At 39.1% G+C, this 12,055-nt stretch overlaps 2 protein-coding genes across 2 annotated transcripts; one reads left to right on the top strand and one right to left on the bottom strand.

The window, feature by feature from the left end:
- Positions 1 to 175: 175 nt before the first annotated feature.
- LOC108089625 lies at positions 176 to 12,026 on the top strand. Its single transcript, XM_017187989.2, is given in 10 exon segments — positions 176 to 2,171; positions 2,725 to 3,227; positions 3,291 to 3,349; positions 3,458 to 3,581; positions 3,632 to 3,812; positions 3,874 to 4,066; positions 4,583 to 5,284; positions 5,286 to 5,681; positions 10,996 to 11,136; positions 11,243 to 12,026. Coding segments are annotated over 9 exon segments (2,502 nt in total). The 5' UTR covers positions 176 to 2,171; positions 2,725 to 2,752; the 3' UTR covers positions 11,474 to 12,026.
- On the bottom strand, positions 5,744 to 8,040 carry LOC108089626. Its single transcript, XM_017187990.2, has 2 exons — positions 7,948 to 8,040; positions 5,744 to 7,859 (listed from the first exon to the last, which is right to left on the bottom strand). The coding sequence occupies exon 2, from the start codon at positions 7,721 to 7,723 to the stop codon at positions 6,674 to 6,676; it is 1,050 nt and encodes a 349-aa protein (XP_017043479.1). The 5' UTR covers positions 7,724 to 7,859; positions 7,948 to 8,040; the 3' UTR covers positions 5,744 to 6,673.
- Positions 12,027 to 12,055: the final 29 nt, after the last annotated feature.

The raw sequence follows: 12,055 nt of genomic DNA, 5'->3' as shown, positions 1-12,055 counted from the left end.
TTATCACAATATTTGTATTGTAGCTCAGTGTTTTATATGATTATATAAAATGGATAAAGAAAAACAAAAACAAAAATGAAAACGATAAACCGAAAAGAAACCGAAACCATAAAAGCGTAAAAAGCAGAAAAACAAACCCGGACAGAAAGAAAAATTATTGTATTACATACATCTTATATATAATAAATATGCTTCTTAATAAAAAAAAAAAACAAAAACAAAAACAAAACAAAACAAAGCCCCCAAATGCGCCAACTGATTTACAATTGAGGCTTCCACGCACTGTCCCGATAAAGAAGTCGCATCGGTCGACTTTAAGCCGGGGTGGCTTTACTTGCCCACCGGCTGGCTAACGGGAAACAGAAGAAAAATTTAATTATGACACCCAAGTTATCTTTTCGACATACACCCCTGATAACTCTAATTCAAGTTTGCTTATTCATATCTAAACAGTCATAGTAGCCCTCGGTAATATATTTCGCCCGATAGCAACCCGGAGAAGCCCCGGACGGACTTATTTTGTGTGGTCACTGTTTTCGTGGTCAACAATCAGGCTAGATGAATCAGTTTGGGGCACTTTTAATTGATATGATTTTTTCCAATTATAATTGATCTCAGTTAAGAAGTTAACCAAAGCTGGGCAATTCAATTATTGGCAGCGAAGTAAGAGCACAACAGTGAACTTCCTTCCCCAGCTCAAGGTCACAGAGGAGACACGAAAAAGTAAATACTTTTACAGCTTTATATATATTTGCACCCAGATATGCCAATCAAATTGACATTCAATTCAATCTGACCCAATATTTCAGTGACGGGGGCGATAATCGATATTTGACCTAGGCCAATAAATTCTTCCACCTTACTAAAGTTGGAAGTTGTCTAATCAACATTTAATTTGATGTTCGATTCGAACGCTTCGGAGCCATCAAACATCAAGGAGAATGGCAGGGGCTTTTGGGGTTCTAAGCCCCCGTCTAATCAAGGCAAACACATCGAAGAATAGAGTAGGATTTTTTTTTAGGTATACCCCCACCCCTTTTGGAACCTCTATTTCTGTCAGCGACATTTCTGACAATTTATTGAAGACGTATTCCAATCAGAGCAAATCATGCGAATATGGCAAACGGAATTTATTACGCCAAGCGTGCAGAGGCCGTAAAAAATAAAAGGTAAGTGTGATATCGTTTGGATCCATCTACAACCCGCAGGTACAGCTGTAGTCACGAAAGCAGCAGTTAGCATTTTGTTTGTTTCAGATATATAATATTAAAATTCGTTTTTGGAGGTGAGCAAGAATATAAACAAAGGTGCAACTTTCGTTATTTTGCTTCTTGAAGTACTGTTAAATGTAATTAATTCTACGGACAAAAACATTAAAAATCTATTCCACAATCAGCCTTTCAAAAGAAAATCGTTTGGTTAATTATATATTTTTTAATATTTACTAATTGAAAATAAAATATAGACCCTTTTGGTGTCTCCTTACAACAATTTCCAAAACTATAAAGAAGTATTCTTGTAATTGATTGATTTTTAAGATCGGTTATTAGGTGAAATATATTTTAACCCAGCTCCTAAAATTTTGATCTCGTTTGTGTACACCTATCGTCCTGACAAACACACTTATCCAAAGGAGCGTATAACGGTAACGCTACGTTTGTCCTTTGTGGCAAATATTTTTTTCCAGCTGCCAACAAGGGGAGTTTGAGTGAAAGGGCAACGGTATTGGCGTGCACATTGCATGCGGCGACAGGTGGGTGGAAGGGAGAGGGCGAGAGGGGTGTGCAGGAGATAGATAAGTAATTCCATGGAGCATGCAGCGATGTCGATTTGGAATTCGGAGGCTCCCAGCATTGAATTGGTGTTAAGCACGAACCGAACGAAATGGAAATGGAAATGAGAGAACGAGACTGAGAATGAAAATCAGCAGTTGTCATTGTCATTGGAATTGGTTGGTGGAAACGGTGGGGCGGGGAGTTTCAGGCTCGAAGGCAAAAAGGGAGATGAAGACACGCCATCGAAAGGAGAGTCCACCAGAGTTCCGTTCATCCAGTTGCCGCTGTTCAGTGCAACTGCTCGGTTCGGATTCGCTCCTGCTCATTTTACCGTTAGTCGGTGGAGTTATCCGCACTTTATCTGGATTATCCGGGAGGCTTTCGTGTGATTTACCTGTGATTATAACAAACCGATCGTGCTAAAATGTAGTGAAAATTAATACACGTACCAAATTAGAGCACGGTATCGGAATCTCAATAATTGTTGAAACTACTATTAATTATTAGATCATGCTGACATTTTTTAATAGGCTGTACCAGGCATAAAATTCCTAACTTATTAATTCTGAATTATATCGCAAGTTATTACAATGTTTTTTATTTTTTATTACCGTTGTTTAAGGAAATGTATTCAGAAATTATATTTGTGTGATTTACCTAAGATAATAACAAACAGACAGAGCTGAATTCTAGTGAACTATTAAAAAACACTATTTAAGTATTAACAAGTTGAGGAAGTGGTAATGAGTTTTATAATTAAACGAAGGTGTTACAATGTTGGTATCTAGATGGAGGTTTTTTCGTGTTTTCCTAAATGAAAACTGGCTTATAGCCAAAGATATACAAAACCCCTTGGCCCAACCTTTTAACCGATACCAAAGTCTTAATCAAACTAATTACAAGAAAACAAAATACAGGTTTTAAATCATAAAGTTTTTTGTTAATTTAGAAATTTCAGCGAGTTCTAAGCATCCACCATGTCAAATCAACTATTTTTCTTGAGTTTGGCGGACATTTTTTCGGTGTATCCTGCCATTTTTAAAGAGCAGAGCAAAAAACTAAAGAAGACCAAGCAGATATATCTTCCGAGCGATGAAGAGTGGCAGGACAAGATGTACTACATGTTATTGGAGATCCAGCGACATGTGAACGAGTCCTCTGATGAAAACCTATCCCTTCATGACATAAACAAGAAGGAAAAACCTATGTTCGATCCGTTGCGCATCACCAAAATATTTTCACCAGGTGTTAGTCCCAATGGAAGACGCAGTAGGACATTGAAATACTGTCATTCCACCACGGTCAAGGTTAAATTGAAGTCTGGAGCCCGATGGACCTTGCCAACTATTGCCAATGCTGCCAAGTTGCTCCGAAAACCGCCGATTTTGGTGGATTTTCAAAATGAACATGAGATGCGATTGGCATTTTCCTTGATCTATGATGTCTTTCGATGTGGGTTCTTAAAAGTTTATTGTTTTTTATGGTGATATGAATTTTATATATCTTCCTTTTTAGACAAAGTTGTTATGTCGAACGCGTTAAGTGATGTCTCCTTTTTTGAGCAACATCCAGAGGTGAGAAAAGTTGAATAACTGGTAAAAGTTTTATTATTTCCACAAATTTTATTCAGCCATAATAATCACAATGAATCATAAAATAAAATATTTTAATCCTTTTCAAAGTACAAAAATGACGAACAGCGGATTTGGTTAATGCTCTTCGAACTTTACGATCGTCAGTTCAAAGGTCGCAATTCCGAGGAAAAGGATCTCCAAGCGAGTCTTTACAAGGAATCCGAAGTTACAGGTAAGTGAATGTGTTCTTAGCAATCCAGTTTTTAACAAAATTCTTAACAGAACTAGCAGATGTCCTTTGGCAACATCGCATTCGATTGGCTGCCTCAATTTCTCGGATGAGAATTCGGGTTGGAGCTCTAAAACTTTCCCAATTGCTTCCGATTCACCTTCAGAATGAAAAAGTTGCCATCGCAGCTGCCAATCCTGTGGTCACCGGATGGATTAATCCTTTTTTAGTCCGGTGAGTGAAGAATAAATGTAACTAGAATCTTAGTAAAATAATTATATCTTTTATTTTTTAGTAATAAAGAAGAGGCGGACAAGATCCTACAAGAAATGGGCTTTACTGTCCACGGACCAGATGACGAGTTACCGCTTTTGGTGCAGCACTGTAAGTGGGATAATATTTGTCCTCTAGTCATATCCTGCATACCCAAGGACCGCAGCGAATTTACCAAATCCGTACTGATGACTAAGCATTACTTTATTATGCAGGTGAGATATTGTAAAGAGAATAACCAAAGTTATAACAATTTAATAATATAAGTAGAATATCAAGTATTAAAATTTATTTTTAATGCAATTAGTTAAATTGATTAATTATAAAGCTCCCATATAAAATAAAGATAGGAAGATACATTTAACATTTGTTTTAAACATTTTCTACTTTTGATTGACTTTAATTATAAAACTAAACATTTACTTCCAAAAAGGCTTATTACAACTAATAGTAGCTGAAGGTGTCTATCAAAATGACAAACTAAACTCGTTTACACGCTTGTTATTTTCTTAGGAAAAGAGCAGGCAGACTGCTTAGAAAAACAATATCAGTGGGACAACACGGCGTATGATAAATAAACAATGAAATGAAACCTCTGCGACATGCAGATGATTTACAAACTTTACTTTTCGTCTATAAAATGATTACTTGAAAAATGAATGAAAATGCTTACACATTATTTGTAATTGACCAATTTGTTTAATGTTTATAAATATTTATATCTTTCTCAGGACAAAAACTTTACATTTGGCCCAGCAATCATGTCCAAGCTGATGGATTACTTTGAGTTGGATGGCGATATATTGCAGACCCATATAGGTTCACCTCGATCCACGGCATATTTGGCAGCTCTTTTCTACTCCGTGAACCGAGTGAACAACTTCTATGTTTATGGAGCTGGGGCAAGTCTGAAGGAATACCGTCGCTATATGGAATCGATTGGAGTGAATAATATCCGGCTGTTTGGCGATGCCTTCACCTCGTTTCCCATGGAATCGAATCGGTTTCGAACGGTTGTGGGCATCTTTGCCACTCCACCGAACTCCTTTAGTGCCATTTCGGATCCCATCGATTTGATTTGTTCGCGTGGCGGAGATCTCAGTATGTTGGAGGTGCTCACGGAATCGGAGGTCAGCGACGAGGGTCGCCAGCGGGTGGCCATGATCCTCGAGGAGCAGCTGCTCACCCTCACCATGTCGATGTCGCGACCCCAAGTCCAATTTGTTCTGTACCAAACGCACTCGATTGTGGGCACTGAAAACGAGGATATGGTGCATTATGTTCTAGATCTGATCAACAAACTGGCTCTGGAGAAACATCGCAATGCGTACAAGGAGCAGAAGCGATTGGAGGCGATTGCAGAAGCGGAGGCAGCGAATATTCCAGCGGCTGCAATGACCAAGGACTCCCCAAGGAAGAAGGATAAGCCATCCCCCCCAACCGGAACCTCCAGCTCCAGGAACTCCGGCTTCAACGGCTCCTCCGCTGCCCAGAGTAGATAGCATTGATCTGATCGTCACCCCAGATATCGATGAATTTGTGCAGGATACAGTGCCAGATATATGCATCAATCAGGATAATTGCATCAAGCAACAGGTTACAGGAAGCTATTTATCCCTTGTTCGAAGGAAAACCTTGACGCATCTCAACGAGAAGTACCTAATTCGTCGAGCGGAACAGCGAGGACTCTTTGGCAAGCCCGAAAAGGATACCAAGGATAAAGTCAGGCCAAAGACTGTTAAGCTGCAGGAACCGCAATCGGAGCCAGTTCCCCAGGATATGGGCTACGATCCGAGGAACTCAGCCAATCGATCCAGTGCCCAGCAAATTGTGAGTAAACAAAGTTGGCCAAAATTAAACTCGCAAACCCCTGATTATCAAACACATACAAAAAGGCTGTTAGACTTTACACTTTATTGTTAACAAAAACGAATTTGAAGGTGGGCGATTGTTGTTAAAAATGGGCGATTCGTGGGAGATATAGGGGGTAATGTGACTACTCGGCCTGAGGTTGAGGTGTGTGGGGCTATGTACACTCGGGTCTTATGAGCTAATAATTAACATGTCCATACTGTCTGCGGATCGATCATCATCGATAGACACGCGATCGATGTCATCATTATTGTTCATCATGCATTCAATTTGATCGGCTTCATTATCTCGTATATCGACAAGATCATTTCAATGAACTCTTCATCGATTTTAAATACTATTATGCCATATACTTTTAGTTACTGATTAAAAAGGATTCTTATTCAAATAATTGTAATTTATTTAATAACAATATATTTAAACACTATCTCTCTTTTCAAATCACTTTTTTATTTATTTTAATTATTGTGTTACTCATTACTATTAACAGCTGCACACTTTCTATTATACGAATGCCTTTACTTTCTATTATTTGTATTATCTTCATCTATATTCACATCGTTTGTATTATTTGCATGTGCCATTTTATACATTATCATTCGCGGAATTGTTGCATTGTTATTAATATTAACATTTGTATTATTTGTTTATTTAAATATTCACACCATTATCATAGTTAATTTGAGTGATATATCTTTTATGTTTATCTGGAAAAGCACATCACATCGGCTCAGTATTGCTCACATTACATTAATCTATATTCACATCCTATTATCTGCAGCCACATCATCACCATCATTAGGGGGTGAGGTTTTAAGGGTAATTAGCATGAGGTGGCAAGCACTTTGCCTTGGATTAGTCACAGGCTCCAAGGGATTAGGTCATGCTCGGTCTGCTTATCTCATTGGAACCGTAGATCGTGGATCCGTAGTTCGATCGTGTATCTATTGCTACTTCTTCCAAGCACTCGCCGATGAGCTTTTCGAGCTGTAGTTCTGGCTCTTCTGCTGCTGATAGTTCGCCTTGATGTCCGCCTTCTTGCCACTCGAGTAGCCCATGGATCCCATGCCCGAGTTGCTGCTGGAGCCATTGTAACTGAAGCTGGACTTGAAGGTGGGATTGCCGATGCTCTTGAACATCGGATGGTTTTTCCCTGCTCCCACTGGAGGAGCCGACTGGTTGTAGTAGCTCTTCGAGTTGTTCTGCTGACCCTTGTCGGACATCTGGCGAGCATAGGAGGAGAGTCCCAGACCCACAGCTCCCATTCCAACGCCTAAGCCAACAGTGCTCACTCCCACTCCACCCATTCCCACTCCATAGGATTGCTGTTTGTGGCTCGTACTGAAAGTGGCCGCCTGTTGATCGCTGGCCAGCGATCCACTCTGTGTGTAGAACTGCTGTTGCACCTCCACAATGTAGCGATAGGCCTCCTCCATGCTCTTCGGATTGCGCCGCAGGATCATCGAGTGCGTGGGCTCTGGCAGGTGATCCCTGAAAACCTGCAGCGTTATCCTCTCAATATCCTCGAGACTATAGAGTGTATCGTTGTGGGTTAACTTCCTGTTGATCAGTCTGTGCTTCAGTTTGGCCATCTTTTGGTAGTACAGCTCGATGTTGGAGTCCAAAACGGCACTGCGTATCTTGTGGATCAGCGAGTAGCTGGATTCCCTCTCCGCGTAGTTGTATAGCAGTTGATCCTTGAGCTTCAACCAGGATTCGGCTTTCAGGAGGTGACCATTGCCAGTTCCATTGGCATTGCCCACCGGAGCACTCATTTGTCGGGTGAAAACAGCTTCTCTCGCGCGATCCGTGCACTTATTCTTGATGTGTCCTATTAGTTGGGCTTTATAGTAATCATCGAAACTATTTATGGCCGGCATTAGGGCCTCGATTTTGTGCAGGAACTGCGGCAACTTGCCAGGATCACTGCCATCGAAGTTCTCCACGAGCTTCAGTCGGCTGAGGACCTGATTGTATTTATTTACAAACTCGGGATCCATTTTGGCGATTAGTATCCCCTTTTTTTGAAACCCTTTCCGTTAGGTTTTCTGCTTTAGCTTTACCGTTACCGCTCGTTGCGATCGCGACGACGTTTCGGGCGCGACTGCTTCCAAATTCGAAATCGCCGCCAGCAAACTGCCGCGCCAATAATTGTTGTGTATGGAAAAACAGATTTTAGATTCTTACAAATGTATAAATTAACATTCATTAACATGAATTTTACTTGCAAGACCCTCTGCGATGGGTTTGGTTGGGGTTTGGGGTTGCGAATTCGAAATCGACACGAACCGTGGTCGAACCGACTGATCCGAACCCGAACAGAAATCAACTGGCAGAATAAAACAGAACGGAACACAGCGCCCGCCATTCATTGTGGTGGGAGTTGGTATACCCGGTACCTATGGAGTACTACGGGTGTGCTACGCTTTTCCAGGTGGTATGAAACTAAACTTCCATTCATCAATGTCCTTGGGAGTTATTAAAAAAAGAATACGAAAATTATCAGTTTGACAACTCCATGATAATAATAAGGAAATGTTTTAGAAAAAAATATAAAAATTAAAGTTCACAAAATAGCGGAAAAGTCCTTGGTAGAAGAGATCCTTGTAAAGGAAACTGACAAATTATCTTTATATATAATATTCATCTTTTTAAAGTCGGACTAATTATCTTGTTATAGTATAAGGTATACTTAACACAAAAGAACTTAAGCTGTGTTAAGTTTATCTTCGAGCTAAAAAAGTAAAGAAAGTAAAGAGTTTGCCAAACTTTATTATGACCCTCAAAAAGGAACATTTTTTTCGTATCATACATTTTAGGGATGTACCTAATTAGTCCTAATATGGTATAGGTATATTATTGAAAACTTTTGTATAGTTATATATTACACTTTTTTTATTTATCGAAATTATTCGTTAACGTAGTTGAAGTAAATATGGAACCTTTTTAAATGAATTAATTAAAGTATTTGAGTATTTTGCTTTAGCTGTTAGCTTTATCTGTTCCTTTGCACTGCTTCTTTTATGTTTTCATTTGAAATGATTCCATAATGGGTGTCTGATAGTCGTCGCCCTAACCCCTTTTGTTGATATTTGTTTACTGTTGTTGTGCTGTGTGCCCGGTGCTGAATCATAGGCACCGATCGCGCTTAGATATACCCGGCCAGATAGAGATAGAGATAGAGATAGTGCCAACCCAACGGACACGGGCCCCAAAAAGAAAAAAAAAAAAAACCCCGTAGCACGCACATACCCCTAATACAACATCGAACACAACAACGCGAAATTCATAAAAGAGCGCGCACAAATCGCTTTAAACGAATCGTTAGATTTGTTTGTTTGTTTGTTTTTTCATTCGCTGCTGTTAATTGCAAGAGGGCAAATGGCGAGAATAATAAAGAAATATATAGAGAAAGTGCACGCGAGGATAACATAACTGACTCTTTATTGACAGCCAGTCAAATAGCACATTTAGCTCTTTTTTGACATTGCACATACGCACTGATTGACAGCGGAAAAATGCGACTTTTCGACATTATTCACATGCAAATTGTTCCAGAGAGCAATTGCATTCAAGGTCCTTTCATAATTTCAGATTTTTTCGAAGAATCTAATTGTGCGGCTCACGCTGCACCCTGCACTCGATTGCTCATCGCTTGATCTGCACTCAATCGACCCCAGCAGCATCTAATTCAGCTCGATTGCCTCCAATCTTGACACGTACACTAGCAGAAAAAATGTGTACCGAATCCATTAATCAATTAATTCCTTTAGCAAATAGTCATTAAAAGAATTCTTAATCTAGTAAAATATTAAAGAGCAAGAATTTAAATTTTTTGAAAATAAGGGATGACCTTCCAATCTTAATTGTTTACATTTTTCTATAACTATTTAATATCAATTGAAGCAGTAATTTCTAACGGTGCACAGTTACTCATACCAGTGCACACCTTTATTAGAGCTAGCACTGCTTTGGTGGTTACCGCTGCCGCTTAACCCTCCACTGCCCCTTTGTCCCCCTTTGGCCCCATCGATGGGTCGTCGCTTTTAAGGTCTGCTGCGCCGGCGTGCGCGGTTCAACTAATTAGCAACAATTTCTGAGCGTTAGCGGCTTGTAAAACTGTTTAATAATAGCAAAAACTTGTCGGCGTGTAGTCATCGCCGAGGACAAATCACAAAGAAGCCGGGAGAGTCTGGGAAAAGGAGAGGGGGATGGGGGGGGGGTTTTTCCATTGGGGTGCTAATTTAAATCGCGTCTCTAAACTGATAAGCGGATTTAATTGCTATCAACTTCGAGTTGGTTGACTTCGCCTGCCTGTCGCTTTTGCTCACTGCGAAAACAATTCACGCCGCCTTGCAACTGTAATTTTTATAGTTGTTATGTTGAGAACAACGGCGAACTGCTTTGCGTTGCCGCTTTGATAAGCAGGTTCAGGGACGCCCCAACCACCCACCATCCCCATCACCCGATCCAATAGCCCAACCCAACCCAAGTGATCCCCACTCCCCCAACTATATATACCAGCGTTGCTGTGGAGTTTTCCGACCTTTAGATAACGCTAAGTTGTTGGAAAGGTGATTAATCATATAGATAATGTCGATATATTATTATTTCATTCAAAACTGTTTGTTAAATTTAAATGATAAGGTTTTAGCAAACTCAAAGATTCAGATAAGACTTGATACACTCCCACAAAATAAATATTTATTTCGTGTGTAATTTAAAAAAAAAAAAAAAGCCAATACATTGTTGGTTTATGGTCTTTATAAATATTCAATCGTGATATCCTAATAAACATTTTTATAACAGCATGATTTGTTTTTTGTTCACTTTTTCAAGTAAACAAATAATATTGAATATTTTTTTGTGAGAAATGAAAAGAACAAAATCAGTTAATAACAAAGAAGCTTTATATATTTTGTGGAAGAGAATCTATTATTGATAGAGTCAATACGTTTACAGCACTTGAATTGAAAAACCAACATCTAAATACTACTAAAGTATAAATAAACCCTCCAAATTTGGTTTTCATAGTACGCATTGTTGGCGTGAGCCAGGTGTCTAAATTAAATACAAACTTATCGGCCATAACTCAAACCTAACTCAACTGAAACGCGGCTCGATTCGAATCATTTGCAAGCCAAATTCGGCGCGAATTCTTCGCAAACATTTTGCGCATATTAATTGTGTTCTCAAAATGTGCTCAATTGTTTGGAAAACTAATTACGTGCGCTAGCGAGCCACTGAAATATTATTTTTATATATTTTGCAGCTCCAGCGTCTGCAGCGATCGACGAGCGCCAGTGCGATCCGTTCGCACCTTACAAAGGTATCAACGACATACCGCCGCCCCATTGCCTTCAATTTCATTCGACGCGAGTGCAGGCGGTTCTACGTTCTGCCCGTCTATATGGTGAGTGTTATTCCCCGCGAGACATCGTTTAGGGTCCAATAATATTTACAGCCCCCTCACGGAATAAAACCCGCTAAAATCAACCCACTGACAATCCCGATTTCAGCATAGCACCAAGCAGAGTGTTCGATTATGGTGGCAATATGCCTATAAATGCGTCACTCCCTCCGCTTCAGCCGATGCCGTGTGGAATCCGAATCTGAAGTTTAGGCTGCACTGCAGCCGACAGCTGCGCATCCGGAAATTGAAACGTGGTCCCTGGTCCAGGAGGCAGCCACTCCGGTTGCATATCAATGACATCAAGCTGATGTGCCAGGTGCGCAGGCGAAGTAAATGAATTGTTTATTAAAACCCAAAGATGTCTAGACGAAATTCCTTAAACAGTTCCCATTTACTTAAGTAGTTCAGTCGAATTCCTTTTAATATTGTGTTTATAAAATAAACTTTAAGTAATCAAGTTACCATAATAATAATTTAAAATCAAAGAAAAAATTCAAGCGCCCATTTTCTAATACTATGAATAACACCTTATAAAACCATTTATTAATTAATAAAAATAAAATATTTTTTTTATTTCTGAAATAGTCAACCACCAAAAAATAGTTTAAATCATCATTTTATATTTTTATACGCACTGTTTATTTTACCAACTGCATGAATTTGTTTGTGAAGGAACAGAAAATAAATATCTTTATATTCTAATGCATTTTGGGTTATAAATATAACAAAATGCAAATTAAATCTTTTTAAATTAAAAAAGAACCAAATTTAACAAGCTAAGGAACTTAAATGAAATGCAGGCCAGCAAAATAAAATTCCATTTCGATTAATGTACATGCTTTTGTTTAAATTTAAAAATGTTTGAGAATATCAAATTTACTTAATGAAATAAAAATGTTTATTGCAAATTGTCTAGTTT

Source organism: Drosophila ficusphila, unplaced genomic scaffold (genome assembly GCF_018152265.1).
Source record: "Drosophila ficusphila isolate 14025-0441.05 unplaced genomic scaffold, ASM1815226v1 contig_286, whole genome shotgun sequence".
In the NCBI taxonomy this organism is placed as follows: domain Eukaryota; kingdom Metazoa; phylum Arthropoda; class Insecta; order Diptera; family Drosophilidae; genus Drosophila; species Drosophila ficusphila.
Note: the sequence above shows the minus strand (reverse complement) of the source record. Positions and strands in the feature narration are given on the sequence as shown.

Excerpts from the sequence above, each read along its gene's own strand:
- LOC108089626 (XM_017187990.2), bottom strand. The coding sequence starts at position 7,723 with ATGGATCCCGAGTTTGTAAATAAATACAATCAGGTCCTCAGCCGACTG.